We start from the raw sequence: 19,510 nt of genomic DNA on the forward strand, positions 1-19,510 counted from the left end.
CGCAGCTGTGTTGTTCAAGCGCGCTGAGACGCAAGTGAGAGAAGCGAGCCGGCACGCTGGTCAAGCTCTGTCAGCACGGCTTTTGAACAGCACCGCCGAGTATTCATCTTGTGAATCTCCGCTTTCTTCCTAACAAAACGGACGAACTACGATCTCCTCACCCGTACAAATAAGGACTTTTCAACCTCTGCTGCCTTGTGCTTCACAGAAGCCTGGCTGAGTGAAGCCATTCCAGACAGTGCGTTACATCTGCCGGGCTTTCAGCTGTTCGGAGTGGATCGCAATGCGGAGTTAACGGGGAAAATGAGAGGCGGTGAAACATGTTTACATCAATGAAAGTTGGTGTACAGATGTAACAACGTTAAAGATGTGCTGTCCTAATTTGGAAGCGCTCTTTATCAACCGTAAGCCTTTCTACTCGCCACGTTCTTCATTTATTATGGTGAGTGTTTATATTCCTCCCCAGGCGTGTGTGAACGCAGCGCTGCAACAGCTGGCTGATCAGATCACAGACACAGAACAAAAATATCCAGACTCACTTATTAATATTCTCTGCGAATTTAACAGAGCCAACCTCACCCGTGAACTGCCAAAATACAGACAGCACATTAATATATATTCAAATTAATAACCCCACCAGAGACAGAAATACATTGAATCATTGCTACACAACAATAAAGGATGCATATCACTCTGTCCTATGTGCAGTTTTAGGACTCTCTGATCACTGTCTGGTTCATCATCTTCCAACCTACAGGCAGAATCTAAAATCAGCTACACCTGTAGTAAAGACTGTAAAGAGATGGACCAATGAAGCAGAGGAGGAACTACAAACCTGCTTTGACTGCACTGATTGGAGTGTATTTGTGCCTGCAGACACCAATCTGGACAATCCAACAGATACTGTGACATCATATATCAGTTTCTGTGAGGATATGTGCATTCCTACTAGGACTTATTTAACATACAATGTCAAACCATGGTTTACAGTGGAACTCAGGCAGCTTCATCAGGCCAAAGAGGATGCTTACAGAGGTGGGGATTAAATATTGTACAATCAGGTCAGGAACACACTCAATAAGGAAATCAGAGTGGCTAAAAGAGGCTATTCTGATAAGCTGAAAAATAAGTTTTCAGCTAACGACCCTGCATCAGTTTGAGAAGCCTGAAAGACTTTACTAACTTCAAGACACCATCCCCCAACACTGTAGAAAACCAACATCTGGCTGACGACTTGAATGTGTTTTACTGTAGATTTGAAAGGCCCAGTCTCACACCCCACACCCGCTCTGACCTTCACTTCACACAAACATCAATACCTCCTGCAACCCCCCCCCTCTCCTCCTACTCAATCTGCACTTAAGATCTTTGAAGAGGTGTGCCGTGTCTTCCGGAAACAAAAGATAAGGAACAGGGCCCAGATGGTGTTTCACCCACTTGTCTAAAATCCTGTGCTGACCAGCTGGCCCCCATCTTCACACAGATCTTCAACAGATCATTGGAGCAGTGTGAAGTTCCCTGCTTCTTCAAATGCTCCACCTGCATTCCTGTCCCAAAAAAACCCAAAATCACAGGACTTAATGACTACAGACCTGTTGCTCTGATGTCTGTGGTCATGAAGTCATTTGAGAGACTGGTGTTGGCCCACCTGAAGGACATCACTGGACCCTGTCTAGATCCTCTTCAATTTGCTGATCAAGCAAACACGTCTGTGGATGATGCAGTCAACATGGGATTGCATCATATCCTGCAACATCCGGACAGACCAGGGACATATGCAAGGATCCTTTTTGTGGACTTCAGTTCGGCTTTCAACACCATCATCCCAGCTATTCTCCAGACTAAATTACACCAACACTCTGTCCCCACCTCTATCTGTCAGTGGATCACCAGCTTTCTGACAGACAGGCAGCAGCTAGTGAGACAGGGGAAATTCACTTCCAGCACCTGTACAATCAGCACTAGTGCCCCCCAGGGTTGTGTGCTTTCCCCACTACTCTTCTCCCTGTATACCAATGGCTGCACAGCCAAGGACCCCTCTGTCAAGCTCCTGAAGTTTGCAGATGACACTACTGTCATCGGCCTCATCCAAGATGACGATGAGTCTGTATACAAAAGGGAGGTTGAACGGCTAGCTCACTGGAGCAGTTAAAACAACCTGGAGCTGAACATGCTCAAAACAATGGAGATGATAGTGGAATTTAGGAGTAACACCCTAGCATCGACCCCGCTCACCATTCTAAACAGCACTGTGGCAGCAGTGGAGTCATTCAGGTTCCTGGGCACTACAATCTCACAGGACCTGAAGTGGGAGACCCACATTGACTCCAATGTGAAAAAGGCCCAGCAGTGGTTGTACTTCCTTCGCCAGTTAAGGAAGTTCAACCTGCCACAGGCGCTGCTAATACAGTTCTACTCAGCAGTCATTGAGTCTGTCTCCTGCATTTCAATAATTGTCTGGTTTGGTTCAGCTACGAAATCAGATATCAGAAGACTACAAAGGACAGTTCGGACTGCTGAGCGGATTATTGGTTGCCTCCTGCCCTCCCTTCATGAACTGTACACTTCCAGAGTGAGGAAAAGGGCTGGAAAAATCACTCTGGCCCACTCACCCAGCCCACTACCTTTCTGAACTGTTTCCTTCTGGATGGCGCTACAGAGCACGGAGCACCAGAACCGTCAGGCACAGGAACGTTTTTTTCACATTTAGGCTATCCATCTCATGAACAGTTAAAACTGCCCCACTGAGCAATAATTATGAGCAATACACAGCTTAGTCAATTTATATTTATCAAAATATCCTACCTCTTCTGCCATACATTCCCTTGCATCTGTATATAACAGATTTGTATTTGCACATACGTATATATGCACTTGAAGTCAGAAGTTTACATACACCTTAGCCAAATACAGTTTTGCTCAAAAGTTTGCATACCCTTGGAGAATTGGTAATATATGTACCATTTTTAAAGAAAACATGAGTGAGCAGGCAAAACACATTTCGTTATTTCTTATGGGATTCATATTCAACTGTAGGTTATAACAGAATGGCACAATCATAAAACAAAACATGGCAACAAAGAAAAAAAATGAAATGACCCCTGTTCAAAAGTCTGCATACCCTTAGTTCTTAATACTGTCTATTGCCCCATTTAGCATCAATGACAGTGTGCAGTCTTTTGTAATAGCTGTCTATGAGGCCCCAAATTCTTGCAGGTGGTATAGCTGCCCATTCATCTTGGCAAAATGCCTCCAGGTCATGCAAAGTCTTTGGTCGTCTTGCATGAACCGCACGTTTGAGATCTTCGCAGAGTGGCTCGATGATATTAAGGTCAGGAGACTGTGATGGCCACTCCAGAACCTTCATCTTTTTCTGCTGTAACCACTGGAGGGTCAACTTGGCCTTGTGCTTAGGGTCATTGTCATGCTGGAAAGTCCAAGAGCGTCCCATGCGCAGCTTTCATGCAGAAGAATGCAAATTGTCTGCCAGTATTTTCTGATAACATGCTGCATTCATCTTGCCATCAATTTTCACAAGATTCCCCGTGCCTTTAGAGCTCACACACCCCCAAAACATCAGTGAGCCACCACCATGCTTCACAGTGGGGATGGTATTCTTTTCACTATAGGCCTTGTTGACCCCTCTTCAAACATCGCGCTTATGGTTGTGACCATAAAGCTCTATTTTGGTCTGGTCACTCCAAATTACAGTGTGCCAGAAGCTGCGAGGCGTGTCAAGGTGTTGTCATTTGTGGCATTGGCACAGTAAAGGCTTCTTTCTGGCAACTCGACCATACAGCTCATATTTGTTCAAGTATCATCGTATTGTGCTCCTTGAAACAACCACACAGTCTTTTTCCAGAGCAGCCTGTATTTCTCCTGAGGTTACCTGTGGGTTTTTCTTTGTATCCTGAACAATTCTTCTGGCAGTTGTGGCTGAAATCTTTCTTGGTCTACCTGACCTTGGCTTGGTATCAAGAGATCCCCGAATTTTCCACTTCTTAATAAGTGATTGAACAGTACTGACTGGCATTTTCAAGGCTTTGGATATCTTTTTATATCCTTTTCCATCTTTATAAAGTTCCATTACCTTGTTACGTAGGTCTTTTGACAGTTCTTTTCTGCTCCCCATGGCTCAGTATCTAGCCTGCTCAGTGCATCCGTGTGAGAGCTAACAAACTCATTGACTATTTATACACAGACACTAATTACAATTTTAAAAGCCACAGGTGTGGGAAATTAACCTTTAATTGCCATTTAAACCTGTGTGTGTCACCTTGTGTGTCTGTAACAAGGCCAAACATTCAAGGGTATGTAAACTTTTGATCAGGGCCATTTGGGTGATTTCTGTTATCATTATGATTTAAAAAGGAGCCAAATAACTATGTGATGATAAATGGCTTCATATGATCACTATCCTTAAATAAAAGACAGTTTTTTTGCATGATCAGTCATATTTTCAAAATCAATGCCAAAATTTCACAATTTCTGCCAGGGTATGCAAACTTTTGAGCACAACTGTACATTTAAACTCTTAAAAGTTTAAAAAGACTAAAAGTTTTTCACAATTCCTGACATTTAACCATAGAAAACATTCCCTGTCTTAGGTCAGTTAGGATCACTACTTTATTTTAAAGGGGACATATGCTTTGTGTAACGTAGCAACTAGTCCCTAACTACATTATTCCGTAACAATGAAGCTGTAGCTCTGTTTCAGTTTTGATATAAACTGACTGGCATCCTCCACAGTCCAGCTTGAGCAGTCATGCAATGAAGATTTTCCATGTAATAAAACTGGTCATTATTTCAAAAACGATTATGAAATGATAGTGGTATTTTCGACAACTGTAGCTGTTTTTCATATTTCATAACTTGACCTTTGCTATGCACAATACAGTAAGATGATTGACAGTGTGTTCTCAGTGTTATTTATAATATTGTTGTCACCAGGGTATCCATGGCACTAGCAGGAAAGGCACAGCTCATTTCTAGAAAGGGGTGCATTTAAAGCTACAAACACTAAAACAGCCCGTTTGGAACAAGGCTACAAAACAGGGGTATAAAGGCATGGTAGAACAAACGATCTGCGAGGTATTTTGAGCTGAAACTTGATAGACACATTCTGGGGACACCTGCGACTTATATTACATAGTGTAAAAACGGGCATATTGTGTCCCCTTTAAGAATGTGAAATGTCAGAATAATAGTAGAGAGAATTATTTATTTCAGCTTTTATTTCATCACATCCCCAGTGGGTCAGAAGTTTACATACACTTACACGCTTTTTCAGTTCTGCCCACAAATATTCTATCGGATTGAGGTCAGAGCTTTGTGATAGCCACTCCAATACCTTGACTTTGTTTTCCTTAAGCCATTTTGTCACAACTCTGGAGGTATGCTTGGGGTCATTGTCCATTTGGAAGACCCATTTGCGACCGAGCATTAACTTCCTTGCTGATGTCTTTAGATGTTGCTTCAATATATCCACATAATTTTCCTTCCTCATGATGCCATCTATTTTGTGAAGTGTACCAGTCCCTCCTGCAGCAAAGCACCCCCACAACATGATGCTGCCACCCCCATGCTTCACGTCTGGGATGGTGTTCTTCGGCTTGCAAGCCTCACCCTTTTTCCTCCAAATATAACAATGGTCATTATGGCCAAACAGTTCAATTTTTGTTTCATTAGACCAGAGGACATTTCTCCAAAAAAGTAAGATCTTTCTACCCATGTGCACTTGTAAACTGTAGTCTGGCTTTTTATTGCGGTTTTGGAACAGTGGCTTCTTCCTTGCTGAGCAGCCTTTCAGGTTATGTCAATATAGGACTCGTTTTAATGTGGATATAGATACTTGTCTACCTGTTTCCTCCAGCATCTTCACAAGGTGCTTTGCTGTTGTTCTGGGATTGATTTGCACTTTTCGCACCAAACTACGTTCATCTCTAGGAGACAGAATGTGTCTCCTTCCTGAGTGGTATGATGGCTGTGTGGTCCCATGATGTTTATACTTGCGTGCTATTGTTTGTACAGATGAACATTGTACCTTCAGGTGTTGGAAATTACTCCCAGACTTGCGGAGGTCCAAAAGATTTTTCCCGAGGTCTTGGCTGATTTATTTTGGTTTTTCAATGATGTCAAGCAAAGAGGCACTGAGTTTGAAGGTAGGCCTTAAAATACATCCACAGGTACACCTCCAATCAGAAGTGAATTGGGTATTGACATGATTTTCTGGAATTTTCCAAGCTGCTTAAAGGCACAGTTAACTTAGTGTATGTAAACTTCTGACCCACTGGAATTGTGATAGTCAATTAAAAGTGAAACAATCTGTCTGTAAACAATTGTTGGAAAAATTACTTGTGTCATGCACAAAGTAGATGTCCGAAATGACTTGCCAAATCTATAGTTTGCTAATTTGAAATCTGTGGAGTGCTTAAAAAATGAGTTTTAATGACTTCTACATAATTGTATGTAAACTTCTGACTTCAACTGTATATATTTTTTGTCTTGTTGTGTATTTCTATATATACTTATTTTCTATTAACTTTTTATTTTTATTCATTTTTTTATTATTATCTCTGTCTTGTTGTTGTATTGTTTGTGCATAGGAAACTTCTGTCACCAAGACAGATTCCTTGTGTGTGTGTAAGCATACTTGGCAATAAAGCTCATTCTCATTCTGATCTCGTCAATAGGCCGAAAAATATCGAGATATCATTTTTGTAGCCATACTGCCCAGTTTTGAACTGGGCCTGAATTTGATCAAATAGCTTTGGCAAAGTGGAAGATTATTAGAGAATAACAACTTAAATTTCGTAGACGGCCTCTTTTATGAAATCTTTTTTGTAATTTTTGGAGCTTGCAAGCAGCCCACGATTCCTCAAATTCTGCTTTTGGGTCGCAAGGAAAAAACAAAAGCATTCGAGTTTGAAATGACATGAGGGTGAGTAAATGAGGGCAGAAATTTCATTTTGGGGTGAACTATTCAAAGTGTACCTCTCTTTGATGCATCTGTTGATGAGACTGGCGAGATCTCCACCCTCACAGTACTCCATCACTATATACAATGTTGTATTTGTCCGGTCTATAATTCGGTCGTAATATCGAACGATATTGGGATGCTTCAACTCTCGGAGCAGATTGACTTCTGACACCAGCATCTGTTTCTCTGCCTCAGCCATGGTGCCATAGTCCAGAACCTTCCATACCAGAATCTAGAGAGATCATACCATCAAAAATAACCAGCTTAAAGACATACCAATGACTGCAATGTGATATTTCACAGTAGCCCTAAAACATAATTAAGCCTCAATTAGAATACTGAATTAATTCCAATATAAAGCAAATGGGGTCTGTAAACAAGACCTTTTTCAGAACTATTATGAACTGCTATTGTCTAATGCAATGGCATTCATACATTTATTGGAATAGTTCTCCCAAAGAATAAAGTGCTCTCCTCATTTACACACCCTCATGTTGTTCCAAACCTATATGATTGTCTTTCCTTTGTAGAACACAAAAGGTTCATTTTAGACTACTATCCTGGTCATTAATTTTTTCCATATAATGAAAGTGGAAGGGTACCAGGTCTGTCAAGCTTTAAAATGACATAAAAGCACCATAAAAGTCCATAAGTTTTGAGCCCAAAGTATACGTTGGTTTTGACACGAACGCTTAGAGTCTGTGTACAGACAAACGCCATTCAAAGTATACTTAATTTGACTGGGCACGCATACACAGGTGATTGGCGCATGCACGCTGCAACTGCTTTGAAATACTGGACTATTACTCTTCAGGAGTTTAGACACATAAAGAGGTCTTCATATTCCTTCAGAATGCAGGTATCTCCTGACCTCCTCACACGTGCGCTCTTTACATGCACATCCAATGATGTTGTTTCCTCTTTCTGCTCCTATTATTTAACGGCGATTACATCTAGCGCTTTTTCGTGACATCAAACACTCAGTTGTGAGTATTGCCCCCTTGTGTACACACTAATTAGTGCAAAATATTCCAGGCACATGCATGTTGCGCGTTCACTTTAAGCATGGTTAAAAAAAAAAGAAAAAAAAAAGTGTAACTCTCTGCATTCTGCAAGAATACAAGGAACACCTACTTCACGACACGCCCCCTACGCGTAACGCCCTCTTTGGATCATCAAGCGATTCTATTGGCTACAAGAACTTATAAAATCTTATGCAATCTCTGTTTGATTAATTTTCTCTTAACTCTTTAAATATGACGAAAAATAACTTTGAAATAGTTACATATCATATTATTAAACGGAAGATATTAATGGTAAACTGAACTTGTTTGAATGAAGTGAATTTTTTTGGAAGTGCTTTTTACTGTATTGCTGAAGGTGTTGTTCAATAATAAAGACATAAATGGTAAGATAAACGTTTAACTGTTCTGTTCAGTTAGCTTACAGGCTAATCGGTTAGCCTATTAGCTTAGCATACTGCTAGCTTCTTCTCCGCTTCACTTTCATTAAATTTCTCCTCACTGTCGCCACCTACTGATACGGCGGTACGAATGAATTTAAAATAACTTAATTTGCGGTATATTTAATGATTTTACAAACTTTTCATTTTTAAAATCTTTGTGGTTATGGTTGTTTAGATTTATGGATAGGTGTAGGTGTTTATGGATGCTGCAGGACTCAGAATAAACAAACAGTGTACAAATGTGGCATCTAACTGTTCCAAGACTTCAGGATCTCGCTGGTTATTTGGAGGGGGTGTAACTTGTAGTAGTCTTGCTGGACGCAGACAGACCCCTCTCGAAAAATCGTGCCACAAGAGTTCAGTGCTTAAGCACTCTGCTGATGACGAAATTTGCGTCAAGCAACCTGCACGCAGAAGCCTAGCGTTTGCACCTGACTAAAATATACTTTGGGTTTTTGTTGTCCATTTCAAATCTTTGGTGGAGGGGAAGATTATCGGTGAATAGCGACTGAAAATGTTGATCTTTTACACAAAGCTATCATAGGATTTCAGAAGACTTGAAATATAGCACATGAGTCATATACACTACTTTTAAAGACATTATTTTGTCATTTTGGAGCTTGATAGACCCAGTCCCTATTCATGTTCAATTATATTTTCTTCAAAAATTCATCTTTTGTGTTCCATGGAGGAAAAATATCATACAGGTTTGGAATACCATGAGGGTAATCAAATGACGGTAAGTGTCATTTTTGGGTGAACTATCCCTTTAAGTATTTCCTTTCAGGATCATTGCATAATCTGATCATTTTGATTACCACAAGTGACTTAAAAAGCTATGCTCGTAATGCTGTTACACTATCAAATAGCATTAATCTAGAATTTAATTATAAACTAATAAAAACTCTAATAATAAGACAATATTCCAAGATTCCCGAATGCAAAAAAATAAATAAAAAATAATGCTGTGCACTTCTAATACACGGAGTTTTTCGTGAGAACCCGTTTGATCAGTATTTTATTGACCTTTCCATCTGATCTCCTCTTAATTTTCTGGCATTTCCCATAAGATCCGCAGCCGATGGTGAGCATCACCTCATAGTCTTCAGTCTTGGATGGCATCATGCATGCAGCAATAGACTTCAGACAAACACAACACAGCTCAATTATTAAAACATGTAGGCTACACAGTACACAAACATCCGCAACAGGGTCCATACATGTAGTTTCACTTACCTTAACTCACTACTGCAGTTTGGACTTTACTTCGGTTGTCTGGTATAGTTTTAAGTTCACTTGGAGTTTTAGGGGTTTTCGATTTAAAAACGCTTTACTTTTTCATGCTAGTGTTGAGAAACAAGCAAGCCGATTTCAAACGTGCACACATACTCTGCATTCTGATTGGCTGGGATCGCTTGCTGGCGATGATCTCATTGGTCCATGTAAGGACACAGTTTGCACGTTGCCAAGCGCTAAAGAACCGCGAGACAGCCCGGGAACAGCAGGACAGTTTTTCTTAAAGGCACAGACCCACATTTCAACCGGCGCAAACCACACAATTTTAACCTTAAGGCTTTAAATAGAAATTATCATCACTTTCAAATGCTGTTTATTGAACAACTTTCCTCATTCGAGTATGAGTATTCTGACGCAGTTTCAAATGTGATTATTAAAAGAATTACTCAACTTAAACTTTCAGTCTGCACACTAACCTCTGCACCCATTACTTTGTTTTTGTTGTCTTTTTTTAAACGTACATGCTGCACATTGACTGGTCGTCCACTTGGTGGCAGCAGCGGGGTTGTCGTCAGGTGTGGGTGTGGCAGGGGCAAAGTTCACATAAAAAAATCTTTCCCTCGTTTTATATTTATTTCTTTTCTTATATATATATATATATATATATATATATATATATATATATATATATATATATATGTTTTTTTTTGGCAATTTCAAGCATCATACAGCCTTTATTCCTCAAAACAATGATTGACTGACGAGTTTCTAGAGAAAACTGTTCTGTTTTTGCCATTTTTGACCTAATATTGACCTTAAGACATACCAATCTATTGCATACTGTGGCAACTAAAAAACAAACACAAAGACAATGTTAAGCTTTATTTAACTAACCAAATAGCTTTCAGCTGTCTTTGATATAATGGCAAGTGATGTTCTAGTACCAAATTAGCAATTTAGCATGATTACTCAAGGATAAGATGTTGGAGTGATGGCTGCTGTCTAGATCTGATCAAAAATGACTTTTCAAATAGTGATGCTGCTGTTTTTTTACACCAGTAATGTCCTGACTATACTTTGTAATCAGTTGAATGCCACTTTGGAGAATTAAAGTACCAATTTCCTTCCGAAACAGCAAAATCTGTACATTATTCCAAACTTTTGGCTGCCAGTGTATGCATGCACGTATGTGTGTGTGTGTGTATATATATATATATATATATATATATTATATATATACACACACACACACACACACACACACATACATACACACACACACACAATATGCAGTTAGCTGTTTGTTCGGAGTCCATTTATTTACTTACAAACCTGCATAATATTTATTAAACATACTATATCTCATACACATGGAATTCTCTAATGGGTGCAACATGAGAGAATACAGCTTTAATAGGATCTGCGAACCAATTCTTTATTAGGGTTCAATACATTTGTAGACGAACCCGGAAGGCTAATTCGCCACTGGTTCCCTCTGGATTTTCCTATGGATTTTAATGTCAGTTTTGGATTTAAGAGAAAAATAAAGTCTGTGGTAAACATTACTTGAAAACGTTTGGCTGTTTTGTACTAGAACATACCCCAAACGTGAATTTTAAAGCCGCCGTGTGTTTTACAAAATGTACGTTGCGAACAGGTTGATAAATAAGGACTACAACTACCACAAGCATGTGAGTGGGCATGCCAGACGAAACGGAAAACAGCTGCAGTCCTCAATTAGCAACTTGTTAGCAATATACTTTTTAAAACAAACAACAGCTTCAAAATTCACGTTTGAGAAATTAGGTAAATTCGTGTAATTTATGTTGTAGAACAAAACGTCAACGTGTCCTTAATGTTTACCACAGACCTTATTTTACTCATAAATCCAAAACTGCACTCAAAACCCATAGGAAAATCCCGAGGAAACACATGGCTAGAAAATGGTAATTCTCTTCCGGGTTTTTTGACTACAACCTGAAAAGCTCCACAGATGATAACTTAAAGTGAAAGGTGCCTGAAGTTATTCTGTTGTAGCAAGTGTATTGAGCTTCTTGTGTAAGACAAAAAAGTTATTTTAAAAACCACATCAAAGGACGGTTTTATTCCGCTTGTGTTCCATCCTGACCAGGAGCGTTCCAAAAGGTGGCCGCCGAGTGGACTGACGTGCCTTCAAAGGGACTAATACACATAAATAAACACAACAATTAGGCCCATATAAAACTTTAATGAAATCCTAAAATAATTCATTAAAAACATTTGTTTGCTCATTCCTCTTTCAATAACAGGGCTGAATGGTTCTGCTAGAATCTAGCAGTTTGATGGATACAGTCTCTGTGTAAACACTGAGAAAATAGAATATGATTATCTTCCTGCCATGCAGTAAAACGGGTCCAAAGGATGTTACTCCCTGGGTGTCAGAATTTTACATTTTAAAGTTAAAAACTGTCATAAGATTTTAATTATCAGACACATTTGAGAAGGACAAGATCATTTGATGTGTTTAAAACTAGGTACTTCTCACGCTCTGATAATTTTGTTAGATAATACGTCATCTAATCATTACTACACCAAAGAACATGGGGTTTGTTTTTATTGCTTAAAAAAAGTACTAGGTCACCATCAGTTTGTAGCCTATTAGTGCAAAGTGCCAATTTTAGCCATACCTCTGCATAAACAAAAGCAGCTTAAGTACATTTTAATTTTACTGAGCAAAAGAGCCAAAATTCTGATCCAGGATAGACTGATGATTGCAGCCCAATGAACAAATGCAACAGCAATATATGTTTCAGATCAATAAAACTCAGAGAAGAGTCTGTGGGTCACTGCTGCGCATGATTTTTATTCCAGCACAATTAATTTGTGTTTGTAAAATGGCTGGGTAGCTAGGAAGAGAAACAGGAGTACAAAATGAAAATTATGGACCACTCTATCGTAATTTGGTTAAATTGCTAATATACAGATATATCTCACACTGTTTTTTAAACATAAAACCATATTTAAGAAAACAAATTTACGTCTCCATCCGACAAACAGCGAGAATGAAATGAGGAACCCAATGCATCTCACATTGGAAGAAGTTAGTGGTGACGTAGCCTGCTCTGAATGCAGTCCGCATCTAACTTGGCTTTAGTCTTCTGGCATCATTCACATTTCAATCTGGCAAGCTACGAAAAACAAAGTTCACTTTCACAGATGACATGGCTTAGGTTGAATGGGGGATGGGGCAATTTCTGCATCTACAAACATCTAATTTGTACATCGAAATATTGCCACAACATGGGTATTTTATTTTTGAGTACGTTATTGCTGGACCACGCCTATATTCCCTTTCAACATAAGGAGCACACAAAAATGATGCAATCATGGCATTCTCCCCATCAACAAACACAGACAGATCCAATTTCACACATGACAAACATTAGGCTTTCAACAATTTTGTCTCAAGCTTGAGGAAAATGTTTCCTTTTAGCTTGAGCTCGGATCCATTTTTCTCAAGATCGTCTAAAGCTAGTCTCAAATATTTTGTGCCTATACACAACATTTCATCTACATCTCTGATCCTTCTGTTCAAGAATGGGTTATGGCTGATATAAATAGACAAACAGCTCTTAAAGGAATCGTTCACCTCAAAATGAAAATGCTCTCATTATTTGCACACCCTCATGCCATCCCAGATGTGTCTGACTTACTTTCTTCTGCAGAACACAAATGAAGATTTTTAGCAGAATATTTCAGCTACGTTGGTCCATTTAATGCAAGTGAATGGTGACCAGAACTTTAAAGCTCCAAAAAGCACATAAATGCAGTATAAAAGTAATCAAAATGACTCCAGTGGTTTAAGCCAAGTCTTCAGAAGCGATATGATAGGTGTGGGTGAGAAAAAGATCAATATTTAAGTCCTTTTTTTACTATAAATCTCCACTTCCAAACAGCCCTCCTAAGCGCACTTCTTTTGTTTTTGGAGAGTTGCATTCTTCGTGGATATCGCCACCTACTGGACAGGGAGGATAATTTATATTAAATATAATACTGATCTGTTTCTCACCCACATGTAATATGTTGCTTAAGAAGACATGGATTAAACCAGTGGAGTCTTATGGATTAATTTCATGCTGCCTTTGTGCTTTTTTGGGGCTTCAAAGATCTGGCCACCATTCACTTGCATTATATGGACCTACAGAGCGGAGATATTCTTCTAAAAATCTTCATTTGTGTTCTACAGCAGAAAAAAGTCATACTCGTCTGGGATAGCATGAGGGTGAGTAAATGAGGAAATTTCATTTTTGAGTGTACTATTCCTTTAAAGGAATATTTTGTCCAAAAATGACCACTGACATTCAATGTATGGAAAAAAGATGCAATGAAAGTGAATGGTGACTTAAAAGGCTGTCAATCGGCATCTCCTTTTTTGTTCCACAGAAGAAAGTCAATGAGACTCACAAGACGCAACTGAGACGTTATTTCTCAAAATTGTGACCATAATCCATCCTTGATTTTGTCCGGCAGCAGTTATGAAACATTGTTTCATTTGATGAATCAAAATGAGCGCATGTGATCACCCCAGAGGAGCGCAAATGGCAGCCGAGACGACGCTCAGATACCGAGAGCAACTTCAGCACCTGCCGGGACAGATGCTCCATCTGCATTTTCCGCTTTCTTGAACATTGATGATATTTCAAAACTAAAAATGCTGAAACGGACTCTATGAAGGGCTGCAGTTACAGCTCAGACTCCTTTCTGTACAGGATTAAACACCCCATGACAAAAAAAAAAAAGGAACAAAAATGAAATCTCAACTAGTAAACAGATATTCGCTGACATTGATATAACATGAAAGCTACCAGACATTATGAGCATCTAAAAATTATAAAGGAAATGGGCAGTCACACACAATCACACAGGCAGGTTATGCTGTCACATTTACAGAAATGAGACAAAAAAATAAACAAAATTAAAAATCCTTTTAAGGACAATGAACAAACAAGTTCATTCAGTAGAATGTCTGCCCCCTCTTTGACCCCTAGATATAAGCATATGGCTTAAATATTTGTAAAACTTTGAGTTGAGGGGTATTTGTCCTATTGAATCGGTTGTGTGGCAGTTGTGTGGTGCACCTGGATGTGTCTGTATGGCGTTGACTGTGGAAAGTCCACCAAAGGATACCATCTTCTGGCCCAGATATTGTTTGTTAACTAGATTCCCCAGAATTCCTCTTCAAACTATAGGCAGAGTCAGTGTAAACATCACAATTATTCTACCATCACGCAATACTGACAAAACACACAGAAAACAGCATCCAGTCGACAAGACAAAAATGCCACTTGGGAGAAATGACAGGTGTGCAGCACAAACCGAGGGTCTTCCGTTGGGGCGCACAGAAAGGGGGCGAACAAGGATTCATAGTGCAATGAAAGCCAAAGGAGGCTATTTCAAAGAGGACAGCAGTCTCAGAAAAATTCAGTCATACTATTTGGGAGTTAGTCTCTTAACGATAAAAAAGGGGGGCGGAGACGCTCACATGGCAGGCCATGGAAATGCGAAGACATAACAGATCTATCTCTGGCTTATTCCTGAGCCTAATTTTGATTGTAAGTAAAAACAAAACACACAAAAAAAAAAAGAGGTGTGTGCACATGTGCATGAGTAAACATTGAAATGTGCATAATCTTCTCTCTGCATGTGAGCGCGCATGTTTAAATGTACTGGTTCTATGAAAATCTAAAGGATAGACACACGTCTGCGCAAGCAGCTGGGATTGGGTGGATGTCCAAAGTAAGGATGAAACTTGAGTCGATTTGCAGGGTACATTCAACCATCCAGCAGAGGAGAAAGGCAATCGGAGCTCTTGGTCTCTGGCTTTATCCCTCCTTTATCCCACGTGTCAGGGTCTCTTCAGAGATGTCAGAAGAACCAGAAGTAGATGTGATGTAGAATGCTGTACCACATGTAGCCTGAGACGAAGGCAAACATTTGAACAAAAATCAGCCAAACGTTGTCAAGGGTCATATTTCGGGAAACCATCTCCTTTTGGCCATCTAGTGGAGGGAAACATCCTACAAAAAGACAACGAAAAAACAAATAGAAGGGAGTGTCAACCAGTGTTATTCATATTAACGAAAACTAAAAATGATAACTTAAGGCCGAAACATACTTCACGCAAGTACGCAAAAGCGAGCGCTTGGTCAACGCATGGCCAATGCGTGATCCCGTTGTACATACATTACGTGTGCTCTTATGGTGCTCTGGCGGTTACAAACATCAGACCACAAGAGGGCAAAAGATTTTTTAGGTGTGACCATGAAACCGGTGCTGCGTCCGAAACCAGGAAAATGCTGCCTTCGGAGGCTGTATACGGAGGCAGGATGAAAATAAGGTACTTTTCAAACTATTCGGAGACCTGTTCCTTAAGAGTTCCATTCATTCAAAACAGCTGTCAGTTCAGCCATTAACTGATTAGGCAGCAAGTCAGCTGCCTACATTTTCAGATGCAGATAGTTGAGGAGTGGGGAGAGACACAGAGAAAAAACATGTTTGTTTGAATAGACTGGGGAAAAAAGTAGTGTATATTTTTTTTAAAAGATTCAACTCAAATTGCTGCCCGAGTCCACCATGACAGTTGTTGATTGAAAGAAGAAAATCTGCTCTAGCGGAACTCTGAGAATTCAGCGTGTACTTGCATTGTGTTGTGAATTGAGCGCTGACACATTTCACAACGCAACGACGCGTGAAATCGAGCTTGTGAAGCAAGGTGCATCTCCGTTCATGTACTTGCGTAGAGTATGTTTGGGCCTTAAATGTTAACTGAAGCATAAAAATGAACAAATGCACAAAACTGAAACTACAAAAAAGAACTGCATTATCTAAAAACATCTGTATGACTCCATATATATCCAGTCGAAGTCAGAAGTTTAATCCAAATACAAAATACATGCTAAATACATTTAAACTCCCTTTTTCACAATTCCTGACATTTAAACTGTAGAAAAGTCTTAGGTCAGTTAGGATCACTACTTTATTTTAAGAATGTGAAATGTCAGAATAATAGTAGAAATAATTATTTATTTCAGCTTTTATTTCTTTCATCACATTCCCAGTGGGTCAGAAGTTTACATACATTGTTAGTATTTGGAAGCATTGTCTTTAAATTGTTTAACTTGGGTCAAACGTTTTGGGTAGCCTTCCACAAGTTTCTCACAATAAGTTGCTGGAATTTTGGCCCATTCCTCCAGACAGAACTGGTGTAACCGAGTCAGGTTTGTAGGCCTCCTTGCTCGCACATGCTTTTTCAGTTCTGCCCACAAATGTTCTATCAGATTGAGGTCAGGGCTTTATGATGGCCACACCAATACCTTGACTTTGTTGTCCTTAAGCCATTTTGCCACAACTTTGGAGGTATGCTTGCATTGTCCATTTGGAAGACCCATTTGCGACCGAGCTTTAACTTCCTAGCTGATGTCTTGAGATGTTGCTTCAATATATCCACATAAATTTCCTTCCTCATGATGCCATCTATTTTGTGAAGTGCACCAGTCCCTCCTGCAGCAAAGCACCCCCACAACATGATGCTGCCACCCCCATGCTTCACGGTTGGGATGGTGATCTTCGGCTTGCAAGCCTCACCTTTTTTCCTCCAAACATTATGATGGTCATTATGGCCAAACAGTTCAATTTTTGTTTCATCAGACCAGAGGACATTTCTCCAAAAGTAAGATCTTTGTCCCCTTGTGCACTTGCAAACTGTAGTCTGGCTTTTTTATTGCGGTTTTGGAGCAGTGGCTTCTTCCTTGCTGAGCAGCCTTTCAGGCTGTGTCTATATATTGTTGAGATAATGAACTGGTGGGTTTTATTAAATGTGAGCCAAAATCATCACAATTAAAAGTACTAAAGACCTAAGCTACTTCAGTCTCTGTGCATTGCATCTATTCAATTCACAGGTTCCAATTTGAGTTGAATTACTGAAATAAATGAAGTTTTCCACGACATTCTAATTTATTGAGATGCACCTGTATATACACACACACACACACACGCACATGCACGCACGCACACACATATATACATACATATATATAAATAAATAAATAAACACACACACACACACACACACACACACACACACACACACACACACACACACACACAACTATTCAAAAGTTTGGGGTCACTTGCCTGAAATGGTTCTCATGATCTTAAAAATCTTTTGAACATTTATGCTTAAATGTTTGAAATTAGTTTTGTAGACAAAAATATAATTGTGCTAACATATTTAATTATAAAACTAAAATTTTATTAAAAAAAAAAAAAAAAGTTTTTGAAATGGATAAATTGGACCGAAAAGTTAAGAAAAGCAGCCACTAAGTGCCCAGCATATAGATGGGAACTCCTTCAATACTGTTTAAAAAGCATCCCAGGGTGATACCTCAAGAAGTTGGTTGAGAAAATGTCAAGAGTACATGTCTGCTAAATCCTAGGCAAACTGTTTTGATTTATTTTGGATTTTTTTAGTCACAACATAATTCCCATAGTTCCATTTCTATTATTCCATAGTTGTGATGACTTTTCTATTATTCTAAAATGTGAAAAAAATAAAAAATAAAAAAAAAGGAATGAGTAAGTTATTAATTTAATAAGGATGTATCGACTGCCAATATTTATCAGCCAATTGTTGACCAAATTAAAACCATCGGCATATCGGTTATAAGCATGAAAATGCAGATATGAAAATCCTTGTTTTATATATAATATAATTAGTAACACACTTTGTAACACCTCTAGTGATGGCATTATAGCAATATAATACAGAATTTAAATGGGAATTTTGTTTCTTTGGTTAAATCTTTTTATTTTTCCATGATGTGGTTAACATTTCTGTGGAATTGCCCAACATATGCATAGTGTTTTATCATATACAGTACATACGTGTAAAAATGTAGTTCTGTTGTTTTAAACTGCAAAAAAGAAGTCCTTTGTTTTAGAAGTAGAAAATAACCTTTTTTTATCAATCACCATGTTATCATATTTAGTTATTTTTTGTATCTTTTTTGTATCTTTTTATTGTTTTCTTCTTTTTATATTTTATTGTGGCTCTCTTTAAAATTTTGGCCTGTCATGTGTTCAACAGATCCAATCCATGTTCAATAGAAATGATTTATTTTTAGTAAAATAAAAATAAATTTTAAAAAAAGCTTTTGTACCTCATTTTTAAAGCATAATTCTTAAGTAAAACACTGATCTGATGACAAAATAAGGTGAGTGGCAAAATATCAGTATCGGCTTATAGGTTGTTTTGTTAAAATCGGTATCGGCCAAAACTTTTCATATTGGTGCATCCCTAGTATTTAACCATTTCACCCGTATTTCAGTAATAACTTTCTAAATGATTTAAGGGTGTTAACATGAATGACAAGTTGGTAGGATTTGGTCTTGGCAAACTATATCTGCTATGCTGCTGCAGAGTAAGTACGAAGTATAAAACTTCCATACACTTGTGTCAACATGTTTGAATTTAATGAAGAATATTTACAACATATAAACCAAAGTGACAAAATTCAATAACTGACAAAGTACCTGTCTTGTAGAAGTGAGCCAGAAGTTTCTCCTTTTCCACAAATCGCTGATACAGCCAATCTGTAAGAGCTTCTGGCTGAACTGGGACGTCCTTTATAGGGTATGTCCTAAAAATAAATTCATAAACAGTCACAAGCAGAATTATAAAACGCACAGTTCCTGCTCTGAATATGATTGGTAAATACAGCGTTCCAGGTGTGCAAAAATAGATGACATGCTATGATTTCAAACTGTTCATCATCACGGACAGCACCTACAGA

General features: G+C 38.8%; 2 protein-coding genes across 2 annotated transcripts in view; both read right to left on the reverse strand.

Annotated features, from left to right (window-relative positions):
* The window catches only part of nek2 (NIMA-related kinase 2), a 20,740-nt gene extending 10,880 nt beyond the window's left edge, over positions 1–9,860 (reverse strand). Inside the window, exons 1-3 of the mRNA XM_051654920.1 lie at positions 9,681–9,860; positions 9,471–9,584; positions 6,994–7,211 (exon numbers count right to left, since the gene is read on the reverse strand). Coding sequence (XP_051510880.1) covers positions 6,994–7,211; positions 9,471–9,569 — 317 coding nt within the window. The 5' untranslated portion in view covers positions 9,570–9,584; positions 9,681–9,860. The remainder of the gene's footprint in view (positions 1–6,993; positions 7,212–9,470; positions 9,585–9,680) is intronic.
* A 2,636-nt stretch (positions 9,861–12,496) lies between these two features.
* lpgat1 (lysophosphatidylglycerol acyltransferase 1) overlaps positions 12,497–19,510 on the reverse strand; it is a 61,029-nt gene continuing 54,015 nt past the window's right edge. The window contains exons 7-8 of the mRNA XM_051655293.1: positions 19,251–19,357; positions 12,497–15,736 (exon numbers count right to left, since the gene is read on the reverse strand). Of these exons, the coding sequence (XP_051511253.1) occupies positions 15,585–15,736; positions 19,251–19,357 (259 nt within the window). The 3' untranslated portion in view covers positions 12,497–15,584. The remainder of the gene's footprint in view (positions 15,737–19,250; positions 19,358–19,510) is intronic.

Source organism: Myxocyprinus asiaticus, chromosome 25 (assembly GCF_019703515.2).
Source record: "Myxocyprinus asiaticus isolate MX2 ecotype Aquarium Trade chromosome 25, UBuf_Myxa_2, whole genome shotgun sequence".
NCBI lineage: Eukaryota > Metazoa > Chordata > Actinopteri > Cypriniformes > Catostomidae > Myxocyprinus > Myxocyprinus asiaticus.